The 18491-nt window shown below is 36.1% G+C and overlaps 2 protein-coding genes across 2 annotated transcripts; both read left to right on the top strand.

Annotated features, from left to right (window-relative positions):
- The first annotated feature begins 2551 nt into the window (after window positions 1–2551).
- Window positions 2552–7494, top strand: LOC121394125. Its single transcript, XM_041564130.1, has 6 exons — window positions 2552–2819; window positions 2901–3041; window positions 4452–4638; window positions 4871–4967; window positions 5361–5442; window positions 6543–7494. Exons 1-6 carry the CDS (start codon window positions 2552–2554, stop codon window positions 7253–7255), a joined length of 1488 nt encoding a protein of 495 aa, XP_041420064.1. The 3' UTR covers window positions 7256–7494.
- Window positions 7495–10973: 3479 nt separating this feature from the next.
- LOC121394123 (putative nuclease HARBI1) lies at window positions 10974–13109 on the top strand. The gene is made up of 3 exons (XM_041564129.1): window positions 10974–11549; window positions 11643–11781; window positions 12736–13109. The coding sequence occupies exons 1-3, from the start codon at window positions 10974–10976 to the stop codon at window positions 13107–13109; spliced, it is 1089 nt and encodes a 362-aa protein (XP_041420063.1).
- Window positions 13110–18491: the final 5382 nt, after the last annotated feature.

Here is an 18491-nt window from a genome sequence, read left to right as displayed (position 1 = left end):
TTTATACTTTTTTACTGAGAAAACAAGTTGTATCTTTTGACAATTGCCACGTATTAAAGGGCAAGGAAAGTGTAAAATAGAATAAGGCTAGAAATGTATTTTGTATACTAAATATAAACATGAATTTACTGCACCACAAGTCTAATCAAACAAATGAGACCCAATGGACAGTAAGGGAAGCAGGGCCTGACAATTCTTGTAGTAGCGCCAGGCCCCGCCCCCCCCCCTTTTTCTTGCAGGTTTCCGACTGGTGGAGAGTTTCCCGGGTGAGCTGAGGAAGAAGTGGGGCAGCCATACTTACCATTCGGCGGCGGGACTCGGAGGCGGAAGGACGCAGCATCCCCACCCTCCCTCCCCTTTTTGGTTATGGGTGATTTTCTTTTTGTCGCAGTTGGCAGAGGGTACCGCTACAATGCCCATCAGGGAAAGTTAAAGGGGGTTGTTTTATAGGGTATATCAGTTGGGGTACAGCCAATACTCCTACACCCCCTTCCTCCTCCCCCCCCCTTGGGTGGGGGAACAAGGTTAAAAGGTTATAAGTTTGTTATACAAACGGTTTGTAAAATGTTAAAATGTTAGACATGTTATTTAATTTTATTGATGTGTTAATAAATAACTGCGGCCATCTGTTTCCAAACCAGTTGTGTGTGTGTTTGCATAGTAGACAATGTACCCGTCATGATTTATGCTTTCAAAGTTGGCCACAGGGGGCTGTCATCTTGTAACATTGTTATACATCTTTGTCTGACACTGACACTGCACATGCTCAGTGGGGTCTGGGCTGCTTAGGGATCGTCATAAACAAAGCTGCTTGAGTTCTGCATGGCTGGGAAGTAAGGCGGGGGCTCCCCCTGCTGTACATAAGTATGATTGTTTCCCTGCTCAGCAGTTAGGGACCTTCTGACAATTCCTATACACAGCATTAAATCAAGGGAACATTTCACTGCATACAATCATGTTTCTTACAAAAACAGTACACATTTTTGATTTAAGTATATTGGAGATAGGTTTATTTTTCTTTAGAGAAAGTAAAAATGGTATTTAATTTTTTTGCCTTTCCTTGTCCTTTAACAACAACTATTTACAAAATTCTCCAACTGTTACAAATTGTTTCTACAAAGTGAATGGGGACAGATTCCCTCATAACCACTTTTGGCATTTACATGTGCTTGGTTGATTACAGCTGCATAGAAGGTAGAATGGTATTTTTTGCCATGTTCTTGCTTGTAGTGAAATGCAGGACAACAGTATCACATGATGGTGCCGGAAGTATATTTACTGCAATTTGCCTTAAAGGGCACATGTTGGGTACAAATGCAATCTCCAACAGGTGGGGGTATTATATGGCAAACTCTGGTTGGCCATAACATTATTTTTTAAATAAAAAACCATGCCATCGCAAGGCAACCTGCACAGGGAGCTACTTCCCAGTGCCCGTAGCCATGTCCAGTCACTCACAAGCACATCATGAAAATGAGCCACAAATGGCTCATTATGCCCATGCACATAACGACATGTGCGTTATGTGCATGTGACTGACTAGACATGGCTTCTGCCACCAAGAGCTCCCTCTCGGTGTGGGTAGGATAGTGCTGGCGGGGGGCATTTTTTCATAACAAAACTACTGTTATCCCAAACTAAAGTGTGGCCTCAAAACTCCCCCATGTTAGGTTCGAAAGGTGCCCTTTCATGAAACTGACTAATGCTTTCTGTGTATATTCTGTGTTATCACACAGTAACATTTTTTCAATATGTATAATTATAAAAAATAATAATCCACATTCCTGCATTAAATCCAAGAGCTGTAGCAGACAATGAAATGCCTCACTTATTATAAGTGCATCAATATGTTTGAGTAGATCATTAATACATCATTATTGAAGTTTACACAATTTTAAAGATTCTGATGTAGTAATAATTACTGTTAGACTTCCCTATGAATTAATGCATCGTTTAGCTTATATGTCAGAGTAACAGAATATATTTTACAAAACAATAGTAATGCTATAGTTATGTCAATATTGTTAAGTGTAGTTTAATGATTATTATTCCACATCAGCAGCAAGTTATGATTCCTAGCTTACCTCTTTTTGTCTAGTACCTCAACTAGAAAATAAAGTTCTCTTCTAGAGAAAGCTTGGCTCCTTAGCTGGCATGACATGACGTTGATGTACTTTGCAAAGTGTCTGGTGCCTTCCCGACTCGCCGTATAAACATGCAAACCACACCCATTCCACACCACGAGTTAGTGCCAATTTTGATGCACATAAAACCAATGCAGGCGCATTGATGAAACGTGCGTCTATATTGACTCTCATTTGCTCCCAATACAGGCGCATTGATGAAACATGCGTCTATATTGACTCTCATTTGCTCTCATGCGGGCAGTCTCTTTCGGCTGGTGTGGTGCTGACGTAGGACCTTTATGACGCAACTTGCGTAACTAAGAGCGCGAAAATTCGGTGCGCGTTGAGGGAAGCAAGTGTTCACTTTGAAGTTCACATTTAATTTGCTAAGGTATCTGTATTTGATATACTTAATTCTTCAAGCAATGGAAGCCACACTTACAGAGGTCGAATTAAAGCAGCTGTTGCAGTTTTTGCCTTTATTAAGAACTTATGGAAATTCTGGCTCCAGTTCTAATGCTGCCACTTGTCATAATGTGCAGGCTGTGGAAAAAAATATGCCTCAGACAACTGCCATTTCAATGAACATTGTGACTGAAAAAAGTGATATGACAGAAACTATGCCAGAGGAAAGTGTTTTATTTGAAGTTGAATGTGAGAATACTTGTGAGGCCATTTATAACAAAGAGGAGAGTAAGAAAATTCAAAAAAAGGAAAATGGTAAAAAAAATAAAAAAATTAAACACTGTAAAAATGATGTTTTTGAAAATAAAGACTCATCTATAAATATGAGAAAAGACTCATCAAGTGATCTTTCAGAAGAAGACACACAACTACAGTCTAAATATGATCAGAATCGCAAGAGAATGACAAAATTCTCAGATGAAGAGTTAGAGGTATTAATTCGTGAAGTACGTATTTTTTATATATTAATAAAATGTATGTAGTATAGTTGTACGTGCGAGTTAGTTCTCTATTTTCATGTATATTTAATACTGTAATGTCTTGCATCAGCACATATGCAGTCTAAATAGTCAATAATGAGCAACTCAAGCAAAGCTTTATTAGGATTAAAGTTGTTATTGTTTTAAAAGCTGTGAGTGGTGCAATAGAAGGCAAATACAGTTGTTCATATCAATTATGTAAAAATAAGAATACTTTATAAAGGGCACATGTACCACATAAAAGTTTGCAGACACGCATCACCAATGATGTTGTCCATAGCAACTAGTAAAATCCCTGTTTTTTTAGTCTACATTGTATGTGGCATCTGTGACATCGGACAAATTCATGAATGGTTGGCACGAAATATTTTATAGGTTTACACTTTTTCTACATAGTTTTCAACATGATTGTCCTCTAAATGTACTAAATATTTGTATATGTTTTCCTGCATATTTAATAATATGCATTTTTAGTTCACAAGTAGGAAACAACTCACAACTAATCCTTTGCTTTTAAACTGATAAGCAGTAAATGTTACATACTGTTTGATTGCAACCTTATATAGCTACTTTTATAACAAGTTTATTTAAGTGCATAACCTCTTGAAGGGGGTGGTAATATGTCATTATGTAAATTTAGTTGTGAATAAGCAATTTGGAAGGCCAGCTTAATTAAATCAGGTCATATAAAACACATGAATAACTAATTAAACTATACAATATTAATATATTAAAAGTACAGTTTAGTTAATTAATAATATCATACACAAGAGGCATGTTGAAATACATTGATATGTTTAAAAGAGTGTTTAGTTGGCTACTATTGTTGTTATATAATGCATGTAGACTTGGGTTACATGTTTTTTTATATTTGCACTATACAGAGAATGATGACAAACTGTAAGACTGTAAAAAGTCATTAGGGAATAAATTAAACAACTAAGTTTATTTTATAGTCAGTCTTTCACTATCTTCTGTTTCTAATTATGTTTTTAACATGATAACGTATCTACTTAATGATGTATTTTTTAAGTTGTTGGTATACTTGACCACTAAAGTTTAAGTATTTTTTGAATTCAACAATATTAATCACTTTGCCTATTATTCTTCTATCTGATTTTAATATATGTTTTTTAATTGTTTTAATGGGGTGTATTGATCAAAATTGTGTATAATTGTTTGCTTTTTGATTCAGGGGCTGACCTTTTAATATTTAATTTTGTTATCCCAATCAATATATGCCTGAATGCATGTATGACTTTGGACACTAGTAACAATGCTGCTATAATAGTACCGTTTAGTGTTGATTAATTAAAAGCAGATAGTAGCAACCTGTTAAACATATAATACTATTTATGTTATATTTAAATCAATAATAAAGATTATACCTTATCATCTTCTTTACAGATTTCGGAAAAATATGACCTACTTTATGGATCATTAGCTTCAAAAATCTCAAATCAAAGAAAAAAACAGATATGGGAAAATATAAAAAACAAAGTTAGTTCTGTAGGAGTGGGTCCAAGAACAGTCATTCAGCTGAAGAAACGATGGTTGGATATTAGACGGTAAAAAAGTATATGAAGTGTTGATGTCATTCTAATAAAGCACTCAAATGCTAATTATTAATTGTAAATGTTGTAAACATTACTTATCAGTTTGTTTAGTTGACAATGTTAATTTTTATTTTTTTATTTACACTATTAATGACTGTATGGTACTGCCATACTTGCAGACAACTACTTAGGTGAAAGTATTGATGTCATTTTACATAAATGTAATTGTCTTTTACATTTCTAGGCGTACCAAAGATAAACTGAGTGATATAGAGAAAAAAAGATCAAAAACTGGTGGTGGAGATGAGAAGGTTACATCACTGAATCAATTTGAAGCCCAAGTAATGCAATTTAATTGAAAGTTCTAACTTTATAAACATCCCCGTTTTTTTTGTTTTTTTTAAAAAACATTTCAATATTTATATTTGGGAAAGGAAGAGAAGAGGTGCAGGGTAATAATATTAAATATCAATGTTGTAATAATTGCAAACATTATAAGCTCACAAATGTTGCCAAATGGAATAAATTATCTGTCCTAAGTTTTAGTTACAATTTAGTGAGTTTCAAAATTTGTAGACTGAACAAGAATGAATAAATGTATTTATATAATAATTAGAATTTTGTGTGTAAATGTGTCAAATCTTTCCTTAACATTTTAACATATAGAAAAATCGGAATTACAAACAGTTGCTTTTTAATAACATTTATTATTAAATCTTTTGTGTTTTGTTAAGGTTCAAGGGACAATACCTGAATTATTAATTAAAGGTGACTCCAAGTTTGATAGTAGTGACGTGCAATCAGTCCGTGAATATGGTAATATAGTTATCTTTTATTTACACTTGTTAAAGACATGTATAAATGTAATAAGTTATAGTTCATTTTAATAAAATGTATTTTCATGGATAGATATATTCATTAGAAGCAATCACTGTTACATGTCAAAAATAAGGGTCAAAATCAGAGCAAACCCCTCACCAAAGTACTAACTATAAAATTAAATATATTACCTGTAGTGCAAAGAATTGTTACTTTCACCTTATCTAATCAAAAGTCAACTCATACATATTAAAGCACCTCTTTCAACAAAACGTCTCGCATGCACAGCTCTGTACTACTCAATAGGGTTTTAAGTGTGAAAAAACACTTTTTAGTTTTTTCCACTTCTGTGTTTATTAGGCATAACCCTTATCTGGCATGAGGCCCGGACTGGCAATCTGTGGGTTCTGGCAAACGCCAGAGGGGCTTGCTCTAGGGTCCCATATAAAGTCATTATTTAGTGGACTGGTGGGGGCTTTTTAGGACTTTATGTGGGCTGATTGGGCCTCTGTGTACTTGAAATGTCAGGGCCTATTTTAATTCTCAGTCCGGACCTGCCTGGCAGACTTATGTGTTTACTGAACAAACATTGAACTGTAGCTCAGGGTTTACAAGGTTCATCTTTCAGCCACGACAACCATATTTAATTCAATATTGTGAAAAGGTAAGGAACACACATAAATAATTAATTAAAAAAAATTAAAATCTATATATACAGATATATATATATATATACATATATATATAGTGTAGATCATTATTGGATAGTCACATATTAGAACATTAAAAGCAGCAAAATCTCCCCAAAATTGTAGCTCTGAAAAATTACTTTGTGTGGTGTGCTGTAATAAGTTGTTAAAACCATTAAAACATACTGCCCAATTGTTCCTGTCAGTCATTCATATACTTTCCATATTGCAATGACTTATTAACAACAAGCCCTAGAGACCTTAAGAGTTTAGCCAAATTTAACACCTTCTTAAAAGAGATTCAAAATGTCTAATTTGCACTGAAATTAATGTTTGTGTCAAAATATGTTATCTGTTTTACTAATTTAAAAATCATATTGTTAACTTATCTTTTCTCTACATTTGCAGCAACTGTAGAAAACAGCATCAATGACTTCATAGATCTAAGCGATACAGAAGATTTTGCAACTTCATCTAAAAGTCAAATGTCGAAACCTTCACTTTATGTAGATAATTCAAAGAAAGACATTCAAAATGAGCTGCTCAAAATATGTCAAGAAGGTAGACCTGCTCAGGAAGAGTGTTTAAATGTTCTGAAACAAATACTATCTGTGTCAAATGCACAGCTTGAGATAACAAAAGAAAACAATGGGTTTTTACAAACAATCAATAAAGGTATAAAAACCATAGAGTCGGCATTAGTAGGTTACCTTAAAATGGAAAGGCAACTAGTGTTCACAGTTGAAACTGACTCAACTGATTATATTATCGATAATCCAACCAATACATTCGAGCAACACATAGGAGATTTGCCCAGTGATACAGTTAATGTGAATGAAAGCAAGCCTCAATCTCCATTATTGGCACTTGATTCCAACAGTCATACAGATGAAAATGTAGCTATAACTGACAACAGTGTCAGCCAACAGAATGATGTTTATAATGATAGTTTTATTGACCAATGCTCCACAATTGTCAAAGAGGTTTTGACAATAGAAACAGCACCTCCCAGGCGTTCATACCGAAAAAGGAAGTCTAACAACATTTTATCAGTGGGTCCAAAAAAAAAAAAAAATATTAAAAATTGGGAAGGTATACATTTTTGTTGTCTTCACTTTTAAAGTTACATGCCCAATATAAAAACTATAGGTTTACTTACAAATATGACAGACAAGTATGGTGTTTGTTCTTTTCAAAGCATATGCATTGCTCTCTTTAAATAAGTTTATGAGCTTCTCTGTTACATTGTTAATTTGTTTTTAGATAGTTCACTAGAAATGGACAGTTTTTCACGTTTTAAAGGGGTGGTTCACCTTCCAAACACTTTCTTTTCTCAATTCAGTTGTTTTAGATTGTTCCCCAGAAATAAAGACTTTTTTAAAATACTTTCCATTATTTATTATCTAGTATTTTTCCACAATCTAAGTTTAAAGTTAAATGTTTGTGTCTCTGGTGTTTGACTCTGGCAGATCAGTAATTCAGGTGCAGATTCTGAACTGTTACAATTCTGCAACTTTTAGTCGCTACATTTCTCAGCAGCATCTCTGGAGTATTATTAACTATTGTATCAAGTCTAACAGCTGCCTGTAATGAAACTCAGGGATTTTGCTCAGCAGGGACAAAGATAAGAAATGTATCAACTAAAATGCATCCATTTAGAACTGTTTACAGGGTCGGCGACCATCCTCTCCCAGAGCTGCTTCAGAAGGTGAAAAATTAACTATACTCTTCAATATTAGAAAAACGGTGACACAGAAAATAGAAAGGCATTGGAAAAAGTGGTTATTTCTGGTGATCTATCTAAAATAAACTAGTTGTTTGAAGGTGAACCACCCCTTTAAGATTTCACAATGATGTCATTACATTGCGTAAGAAGTAATGTTTTTTATATTTACATAAACTTTAAACAAACTTGGTAAATGTATTAACAACAACTGAAGTGAGATTTTTTTCTCAAAACAGAAAACCCCGGGTTTTTACGTTCCAGTATGTAGTACACTTATAAGAAGCAACATTTCTCATTGTCAACTCACCGTTCAACCATGCATCCGTTCGCATAAGCAAACTTATATTAGCTCATAAAGTATTTCATGAATAAAAGTCATAGCCAATATGTATTGTTATGCAGGAGTTATTTTCTAAAACTGAACTCACATTTCTGCTTGAATAAAACAGTTTATGAATTTGCTGATATTTGCTCATGTAATTCTTCATGTTCAGATAACATTTTTGAATGCAACCAGCCTGAGAGATAAAAGTGTGTTATGTACCTTTTAAAAAAGGATAATTGGAGTAAAAGGCTACAATTAATGTAAGTCATAGCAGGCCCTGTAGGTGTGTATTTTATAAGGGCCTCAAAGTTCTTAGTTACTAAAGAAAATTAGAAATATGAGTTGCTGATTAGGACACAACAGTTGACAGTAGAAAGCAGACCCAAAAGATAGTAGTGGCATGTATCATTTAAACATTACTAAATTGTGATCAGTGTTAAGTGGTGTGTGGTGCATTCTCAGTTTCTTGTCTTATGTTCATTATATGCCCTTATAATTTTAGGATGAGTACAGTTTGTGAAACATACCTATGACCCTGACTCAGTGTTATACCCACCTATATAAAGTTTATTATGCTCTACCTATGTTACATTAAATTGGCTCCAGTTCCACATGTACCTGTACTCTGCATGTGCTCGTCATGTTTACTATGTCATATATATCCCTTCCTCTATTTTGTTTAACTTTATTATATTTGTTTATGTATTGACATCATATAAGTGCAATTGTAAGGAAACAAATTTGTGAAAATTACTAACTCAGATCCAGTATGGGAAGTGCTGAAGGATACATTTTGCAAACTGTGTAGGTATTCATAATACAGCAACACTATATTATTGTTGATTTATGATACACATCCTCTTTTGTAACATAAAGATATTTAAATGAATGAAGCATTTAAGAATGCTACATATTAAATGTTATAAACTAAATCTATTAGGGTTTTCAATTACAATGAGGTGTACTTTATTCAGTCTATAATGTATAGGATGGGATAAGACCTAACTCTCATTGTTAAGAACCATGTTTACAGCTACACAAACATATTACGATCCATTCATTGTTAACCCTAACTTAGTAAACTAATGTCTACTCTGATCACCTTCCCTAACTGTAGTCTGCTTCCTAACACCCCAGCATTTCAATATCAAAAGGACATTGGATGTCAGAAGGTTATAAGGGTAACTGAGACAGAGGGATCACAATAGCCACCAGGGCCCCCACATCATTCTGAAATAAAAGACCAATAACAGTGGCAGCCAGATAGCTACAAAGGAGTGAACAATCACCATCCTCCAGAGCAAAGGGCAGGTCATTTATAATGACCTTAAATGAACAGTTCAGTGTAATAATGACAACTGGGTTAATGGATAGCCAGTGCAAAAGATTTGTTGTTTTTTTATATAGATAAACACAAATTTTAAGACTAAAGGCTATAGTTGGATGTGTTACATACTAGCTAAAACAGTGACCAAACAGTAATCAATCATTGACTTGAGGGGGAGCCACATAGGTAGGGATACACCAAATCCAGGATTCGGTTCGGGATTCGCCCAGGATTCGGCCTTTTTCAGCAGGATTCGGATTCGGCTGAATCCTTCTGCCCAGTCGAACTGAATCCTAATTTGCATATGTAAATTAGGGACAGGGAGGGAAATTGAGTGACTTTTTGTCAGAAAACGAAGAAATAAAAAATGTTTTCACCTTCCCTCCGCTAATTTGCATATGCAAATTAGAGTTCGGATTCGGTTCGATATTCAGCCTAATTTGTAGCGAAGGATTCGGGGGTTCGGCCAAATCCAAAAAAGTGGATTCGGTGCATCCCTACACATAGGTCATAAATATTTTTATTTGAATTTGTGCTGAATGTTGAGGATCAATAGCAAACGCAACGAACATTACCATTTATGAAAATGTATGTGCCATGTTGCCACCTTCAAGTTGCTGACTGACTAAGGTGGTTATTTACTAAACTCTGATTACATGAAAAATGTTTATTTTAACAATTTCCATGTTTTAAAAATCACGAATTCTTCTAATTTTATTAAACACCGAAGATGCCAAAGTCAAAATATGAAAAACCGGCATCTCAGACCTGTCAAGATTGCATATAAGTCAATAGGAGAAGTGCCAAGGATTTTGTGATGTGCACTAGGTTTTTGGCCATTTCCCTAAGCTGTTGGAGTTGGTGGGTGATAAAGTTATAAATAAATAAGTTAAAAAAAAGCCATGGGGATTTGATCAGATTTTTTTAACATTAACAAATCAGACTTTAACAAATAACCCCCTAAGAGTTATAGAGCTGAAATGTTAGAAATAATGTTATGTTATGTTACATATGCAGTCACTCCAGCCGTAATACATATCATTTTAGGCTAACTATATTAGAAACATTTTTTATATTACACTGGCTATTTAGCCAGTTTTAATTTTTACATTAAAATCTTCCTTTAAGACATTAGTCAAAGACTCATACCACTCTTTATGAAGAGCCAATTTATAAATGTATGCATTCCTTTTTAAACAAATCGGAGCACTATTCAAAGTTGAATTTAGCTACTTTATTGCCGCAAAATAGAGCACTTTTTGAAGCGTTTTGAGTCCATAAGTGCGCATATTGCTCTCATACAGGCGCAAACTCAACATAGACTACGCATCTACGTCATCCTGCGTCCATTGTTACGTGCCTGTGCGTCTACAACAGTGCGAACCTACAATTTTTTGTGTTGGTGGTTGGTGGTGTTAAGTCTTGTTTATATTTCCAAAAAAAAAGACCTGGATTTCACAAATGGCTTTATGCCAAAATTACCAGCTTGCCTTATTGGCAATGCTACATGAAAATCTTCAAAATGGTGACAATATTGAAAGGCCAAGGTTGAGGGTTCCAAGACAATTTAATCCTCGTACTGTTATGGATAACTTGACTGATGAAGAAATCAGGTTAAGATACCGCCTGGGTCGTACAGCAATTACAGAATTGTATGAAAAAATTAAGCATTACATGGAACCGAAGACCAAACGTAGCCATGCTATTCCTGGCATCTCTAAGTTGCTAGCTACATTGCATTTTTTAGCTTCAGGCTCATTTCAGACAACAATAAGTGCATGTAGTGGATTCAGTCAGCCAACTTTTTCTCAAACTTTGAAACATGTACTAGATGGCATTTGTAGCTTAACACCTGAGCTGCTACACTATGACATGAGTCCAGCTAACTTGGCAAAAATAAAAAATGATTTTTATACCATTGCAGAAATGCCTAATGTCATTGGGGCCATTGACTGCACACATATAGGTTTAATTCCACCAGCTGAAAAAGAGCGTTATTATTACAACCGTAAAGGCTTCCATTCGATAAATGTACAGGTATAAATGAATGTTTTTTTTAAATAAAACTATATTTATGCGAATGTTAAGACATTTATACTTTACGGACCTTCTTAAACATTATTTCTATAGGTGGTCTGTGATGCATCTAGTAAAATTCTAGATGTTGTGGCAAAGTATCCGGGATCAACACATGATTCGTTCATCTTCCGCAACTCACACTTACATCAACGGCTTCAAGCAGGAGAAGCTGGAAATGGATGGCTGCTTGGTTAGTACATGATTGATGTACATTATATCTCTTCATGCTTAAGGCAATATACAATGTTTTAAAAAAACATCAATTCATTAATGACTAATTACTCTCCTCAGTTATAATTATAGAATTATCCCCATAGAATCCTTCTATCTCTCTCTCCATCTCTCTCTCTCTTTCTCTCTTTCTTGGTCTTTCTCTCTTGGTCTGTGTCTCTCATTGGGGTAGAATTATCAAAGACTGAAGTTAGAGATCACTGCGGTCCACTAGAGTGATTTTCTGCCAATTTCAATTCTTTTCTATAGCATTTTTAAAGACATGTTTATGAAAGGTGAGAGTGAAAGTTCATTCTTTGTTTAAGACACAGTTAAAAATCCATCACTTCACTTATCCCTTGTAACCAGTAGTATAGCGCAGGCCAATTTCAAACAACAGTGTAGGTACATTGCTTTGAAAAAGGGCTTCATTCATACACACAATATTAGACAGAATTGTGTTACCAGGTTACCGTCAAAGCTGCAGCCAGCAGGAATTTGCTACACTTGTACAGGGCAAGCTCAGATTTTTTCACTACCCCCTAATATGTTGAATATCACTAACTTCACTATTTGATACATATACCCCTTTGTGTATCAGTAACTGATGTCCCTCAAAGTCAAATTTAGTACTGATTTAAGGATTAAAAAACAGTGGACAGTGAAATGTGTGTGAATACTAATTATTTTAAAGCTTCCAATCACACCTATACTCAATAATTAACACAATCAAATACATTATGAGGATAATAAATGTAACATTTCACTTGTGCTTTTAGATAGGCATAAAATAAATTAGTGATGTTCGCTTAGGAAACCAGCACTTGTGTAAAGCACATGTCAGTAGTTAGTTTCATTTGAAAAAACATACTAAGGAATCCTAAATGAGACAAATTTAATCTATTAAATTTTCTTTACATTTTCAATTTTTAAGGTGACAGTGGTTATGCAGTGAAACCATGGCTTATTACACCACTACTTAATCCACTAACTGCTGCAGAAGACAATTTTAATTCCAGCCATAAAGCTACCAGATGCATAATTGAAAGAACCTTTGGTATTCTAAAAAGTCGGTTTAGATGCCTAGATAAAACAGGCGGTTTCTTAATATACAAACCAGAGAAAGTATGCCAAATTATTTTCAGCTGCTGCATTCTTCACAATTATGCACTTCTTCATAAAGAACACATCGAAGTTGCCAGCGATCTTAGTCCACAAATAGATGATATCATTGATCACAATCGAGAAAACAATGTGGAAGGTGTGCTTATACGAAGACAACTGATTTCAAATTATTTCCAGTGGTAAGTAAAATATACTTATGCTATGATAAAGGTCCTGTGTGTACTTTTTCCATCATCTCCATGACCCATGTGCAGAATCTGAACAGTAACTAGTTAATAAATTTATTTATATATTTCTCAGCAGTATTAATGGAATGATAGCAACAATGATATCAATTGTACAAGCTGCCTTTAATAAATGGTTGCTAAGTAAATTTAGACCTTAGTAACTAAGATGCATACAAAGTTAAGTATATAATAACTAAAAAATCAATTAAGAGGACACTAAACTAATTGTTTAAGGACACCAATCAAATCATTTTAAGTCTAAACAAAACTGAAAAGACAACAAACACTTTCTATTATCTAAAATTCTGCATGCTTTACAATACTTTATCTGCAGAACAACATAATGCTACAACAGTCTCTTTTACATGGTTATATTTTAGGGTTAACATATCATTTTTTAATGGATTTTATTTATATGAAATTAGAAGATAGGACAAGATTTCTATATTTAGGTGAAAATCTGTAGCCCTCAGGCACTTAAAGTACATCACAGCACTTGCTCCAGTTCAAATAGTTCATACTGCATTGTTTTTTTAATCAAAATAATTAATAAATAATACTTCATAATTACAATTGGATTAATTTATTTTGCAGATACCTTCAAGAAATGAAGATGAAATGTGAATGGAAAAACATTCATCAGATTATTGACTTTAATATTTATCTGAACCTAACTACATTTTCTCTGAATTGTATACTATTTTTTTTTTAATAAAATAAGACGATAGAAATTCCAGCTGTATTACACTTTAATATTACACATTTCAGTGGTGTTTGAAACTTAATTACAACTACAGTAAAATGATCATGTTTTTATTTATTATTATTAACAAGGATTCATAGAGCACTAGCATATTTCATAACGCTATGACATAATACAAAGTTCTATTGTATCTAATGCAGATATCAAATTTATTATTTGAATCTTTAAAGGGGTGGTTCACCTTCAAAACAACTTGTTGGTTTCAGAAATATCACCAGAAATAACGACATTTTCCAATGACTTTCTATTTTTTATGTGTTTTCTAATATTGAAGAGTATAGTTCATTTTTCACCTTCTGAAGCAGCTCTGGGAGAGGATTGTCGCCGACCCTGTAAACAGTTCTAAATGGATGCATTTAGTTGATACATTTCTTATCTTTGTCCCTGCTGAGCAGAATCCCTGGGTTACATTACAGGCAGCTGTTAGAATTGACATAATTGTTGCTAATACTCCATAGATACTGCTGAGAAATGTATCAACTAAATGTTGCAAATTTGTAACAGTTCAGAGTCTGCACCTGAATTACTGAGCTGTCAGACTCAAACACCAGAGACACCAACATTCAACTTTACACTTAGATTAAGGAAAAACAGTAAAAATAAATAATGGAAAGTAATTGAAAAAAGTCTGAACTGAAAAAAGTGTTTGGAAGGTGAACAACCCCTTTAAAACAAACGTATATTTTTGCAGTATAATATATTGACATTTATCAATACTAAGGGTAGGGACACACGCAGCGATTTCGTCGCGATTCTGCCCACCGCGACTTTTCGCTGCGACTTTTAATCCGAAATAGCATCCTAACTTTGGCGCTGGCATCAACGGAAATCGCGGCGAAATCGTTGCGCTAATTCACATGCGCCGAATCTTTTTTATTGTCGCCCGAAGTTGCCTCGCTGGGCGACTCTGGGCGACAATAGAAAAAGAATCGCCGCGTGTGAATTAGCGCAGCAATTTCGCCGCGATTTCCATTGACGCCAGTGTGAAAGTTAGGAAAGCTATTTCGGCTTAAAAGTCGCGCAAACACGCAGCGAAAAGTCGCTGCGGGCAGAATCGCGGCGAAATCCTAAGGGCAAGGCCACACCAGGCGATTTTGCCGTGATTCGAATTGCGAGGCGATTTCGGGCGACAATAGAAAAAAGATCGCCGCGTGTGTTTCGCGCAGGCGATTTTGCCGCGATTCCCATTCACGCCAGCGCAAAAGTTAGCGCGGCGATTCTGGATTAAAAGTCGCGGCGACTTTTCGCCGCGACTCGAATCGCAGCAAAATCGCCTGGTGTGGCCTTGCCCTAACAGTCAAAATAGCCCTTGTCATTCTAAACACACATCTAAAAAAAATCTCCACCAACAGCAGCCCCATTGTATTTGCCACAACCCAGTTTAACACTATAACCATGCACACATATATAAAAATCTCTATCAAACAAAAACGCTAAAATGCGAATATACTAGCGCAGAAACACAGGACTGCGCATTTTAAAGAGCGTTACTATTACGCCATGAAGAGGCAGTCGTAGAAACTGTGGTGATGTTGCCCGAGTGCAGTTTTGCCCATATATAGACGCAAAGCTGCGTCAGTCGCAGTGCAAGCGCATTGTAGCCACGCCCACAGTCACGCCCCTCACTACCACGGCATATTTTGCGACATAAATGCCCAATCTTTTGCGCAAAGCGCATAAACAAAACCATCGCAAAATCTGTGTGTCAAGCGCAATATCACGCAGATATATTTGCGATGGCGCTTGTGATGGCGCAGACAATCTTTTGCGTCCATTTATGCCCTGCGCTGCGTTAATAAATGAGCCCCAGTGTCTCTGAACACCTCAGAATTCATTTGGCTGCTTCTGTCCTGTGTCACATCATGGATAAACACTAGTGTCCCAGTGCCACTGGCAGCCATGCACGCCCAAGCCATCACACTACCTCCGCCATGTTTTATAGATGATGTGGTATGCTTTGGATCATGAGCTGTTCCACGTCGTCTCCATACTTTTTCTTGCCATCATTTTTCAACTTCAACTTTTTTCCAGAACTGTGCTGTCTTTTTTAGATGTTTTTTAGAAAAGTCCAATCTAGGCTTTCTATTCCTGATGCTTATGAGTGGCTTGCACCTTGCAGTGCACCCTCTGTATTTACTTTCATGCAGTCTTCTCTTTATGGTAGACTTGGATATCGATACTCTACCTCCTGGAGAGTGTTGTTCACTTGTTTGGCTGTTGTGAAGGGGATTCTCTTCATCATGGTCATGATTCTGCAATCAACTTTAGCTACAATTAACTGATGGATCATAATAATTCAGCTTTTTGGTATACCTATGTTTCTTTTGAATATATCTGTCATCTCCATCTTAAGTTTCTATAAACTAATATTAACTTGTTATACATTAGATTAAACCCCTAATGCATCAGTACAGTTCAGAAGTTAATGTCCTGTTTTCTCCAACAATGAAAATTGGGCTCCTTTGCAATAATATTAACCATTTGAATTGGAGCCCTCTCCAGGCCTGGCTATCCAAGTAGCTATCCGGGTGGCATGTTTGGAAGATATTGGCAACATTGGAGGCTTTTCTTTTTTTTTTACGAAAAACACTTTTATCATAATGGAAAGGAGCTTAAATGGTAGGGCAATATAAATGCTTTTGCAAATCATTTGGTGAAGCTTTGGCAAAATGTTGCCATTTCACTAATTGCCACCCCCCAATGAATCTTTGTTAGTTTAAGGAGATATGGCATAATAATCTACAGTAATCATTTGTTGTGCTAAGAGAGCCATGTATTTAATGCCTGGTAAAGGTAGGCTTTCTGTAACCAAAAAACATGTGAAGCAAAGCACTAATCTCATGTCCACAAGTACAACTTTAATTGTTAGAGCTATAATGTAAAGGTCTGTTAAACCCATTCAAGTTCTAAATTATTTTTGCTTTATGATAGATATACTCCTGGCTTTTAATTGTTTCCATTTCAAGGACCTGACATTGCAGAAAGTTACAATCAAAGATGAATGGCACACAAATTTCAGCTAGATTTTGTGTTTGCAGTAGCAATCAACATTTTGTAAGCAAGAATCTGCTTCTAATGTTTGCAGTCAATTTCCATCTATCATACAATGCACTGCTGGGAGTTTGTTGTGCCATCAGAAGGAACAAAACCAAACAGTGCTTTTTACTGCCCCTTTCCCTGATGGATCATGAATGCAGAAAACCTGGCATTTAATTAAACTGTGATTTAGTAACAAAGCCATTCAAAAAGAACAGGGTTCTTCGGGCTTGAAGTTAAAGGAACAGTTCAGTGTGAAAATAAAAACTGTGTAAATAGATAGGCTGTGCAAAATAAAAAATGTTTCTAATATAGTTAGTTAGCCAAAATTGTAAACTATAAAGGCTGGAGTGAACAGATGTCTAATAAAACAGCCAGAACCCAACTTCCTGCTTTTCAGCTCTATAACTCTGAGTTAGTCAGCGACTTGAAGGGGGGCCACATGGTACATTTCTGTTCAGTGAGTTTGTAATTGATCCTCAGCATTCAGCTTAGATTCAAAAGCAACAGATATGACCCACGTGTCCCCCCTCAAGTCTCTAACCATGGTAACCAGTCAGTGTAAACCAAGAGAGCTGAAAAGCAGGAAATAGTGTTCTGACTGACATGTTATACATCAAATCACTCCAGCCTTTATACATTACATTTTTGGCTAACTAACTAAATTAGAAACATTTTTCATTTTGCACAGCCTATTTATTTACCCAGTTTTATAGATTTTTATAGATGTTTTTATAGATGCTTAGCAAATAACCTGCTTCTCTAATTGTGTTTGACTTCATCAAAGAGCTTAAAGGGGAAGGAAACCTCGTCGGCGCTAACCCCCCTCCCATGTATTGCCCCCCCTCCCTCCTCCCCCCTGGCCTACCCCTCCCGCTGGGCAAATGCCCCTAACTTGTTACTTACCCTTCTGCGCAGGTCCAGTCCAGGGAGTTCACAGGCGACATCTTCTTCCACGCGATCTTCTTCCTCCTTTGACCGGCGCATGCGCAGTAGGATCGTTTCGCCGGTACGATCTACTGCGCATGCGCGTGACTTTTGGCGCATGCGCAGTAGATCTGTACCGGCGAAACTATCCTACTGCGCATGCGCCAAAACGCCGGTCAAAGGAGGAAGAAGATCGAGTGGAAGAAGATGTCGCCTGTGAACTCCCTGGACTGGACCTGCGCAGAAGGGTAAGTAACAAGTTAGGGGCATTTGCCCAGCGGGAGGGGTAGGCCAGGGGGGAGGAGGGAGGGGGGCAATACACGGGAGGGGGGGGAGGGGGGTTAGCGCCGACGAGGTTTCCTTCCCCTTTAAGGGCAGGACTCCACGGATGATTCCGCCACCATGCGCAAAAATGCAGGTATCACGTTGGATGCGATGGAAATAAGGTAAGTAATGCTTTTGTCGGATTGTGTCGCATTGTTGATGCGACATGGCTGTTGGATGCCGCATCTGCATCCGACAGTTTTATCGCATCAACGCTGCGACACGATCCGACAGTAGAATTACTTACCTTATTTCCGTCACATCCGATGTGACGCCTGCGTTTTTGCA

Source organism: Xenopus laevis, chromosome 5S, assembly GCF_017654675.1.
Source record: "Xenopus laevis strain J_2021 chromosome 5S, Xenopus_laevis_v10.1, whole genome shotgun sequence".
In the NCBI taxonomy this organism is placed as follows: domain Eukaryota; kingdom Metazoa; phylum Chordata; class Amphibia; order Anura; family Pipidae; genus Xenopus; species Xenopus laevis.
Note: the sequence above shows the minus strand (reverse complement) of the source record. Positions and strands in the feature narration are given on the sequence as shown.

Excerpts from the sequence above, each read along its gene's own strand:
- LOC121394125 (XM_041564130.1), top strand. The coding sequence starts at position 2,552 with ATGGAAGCCACACTTACAGAGGTCGAATTAAAGCAGCTGTTGCAGTTT. Across the intron at positions 4,639-4,870 it reads CGATGGTTGGATATTAGACG|GCGTACCAAAGATAAACTGA; the intron begins GTAAAAAAGTAT and ends TTACATTTCTAG. Across the intron at positions 4,968-5,360 it reads TGAATCAATTTGAAGCCCAA|GTTCAAGGGACAATACCTGA; the intron begins GTAATGCAATTT and ends TGTTTTGTTAAG.
- LOC121394123 (XM_041564129.1), top strand. The coding sequence starts at position 10,974 with ATGGCTTTATGCCAAAATTACCAGCTTGCCTTATTGGCAATGCTACAT. Across the intron at positions 11,550-11,642 it reads TCCATTCGATAAATGTACAG|GTGGTCTGTGATGCATCTAG; the intron begins GTATAAATGAAT and ends TTATTTCTATAG. Across the intron at positions 11,782-12,735 it reads TGGAAATGGATGGCTGCTTG|GTGACAGTGGTTATGCAGTG; the intron begins GTTAGTACATGA and ends TCAATTTTTAAG.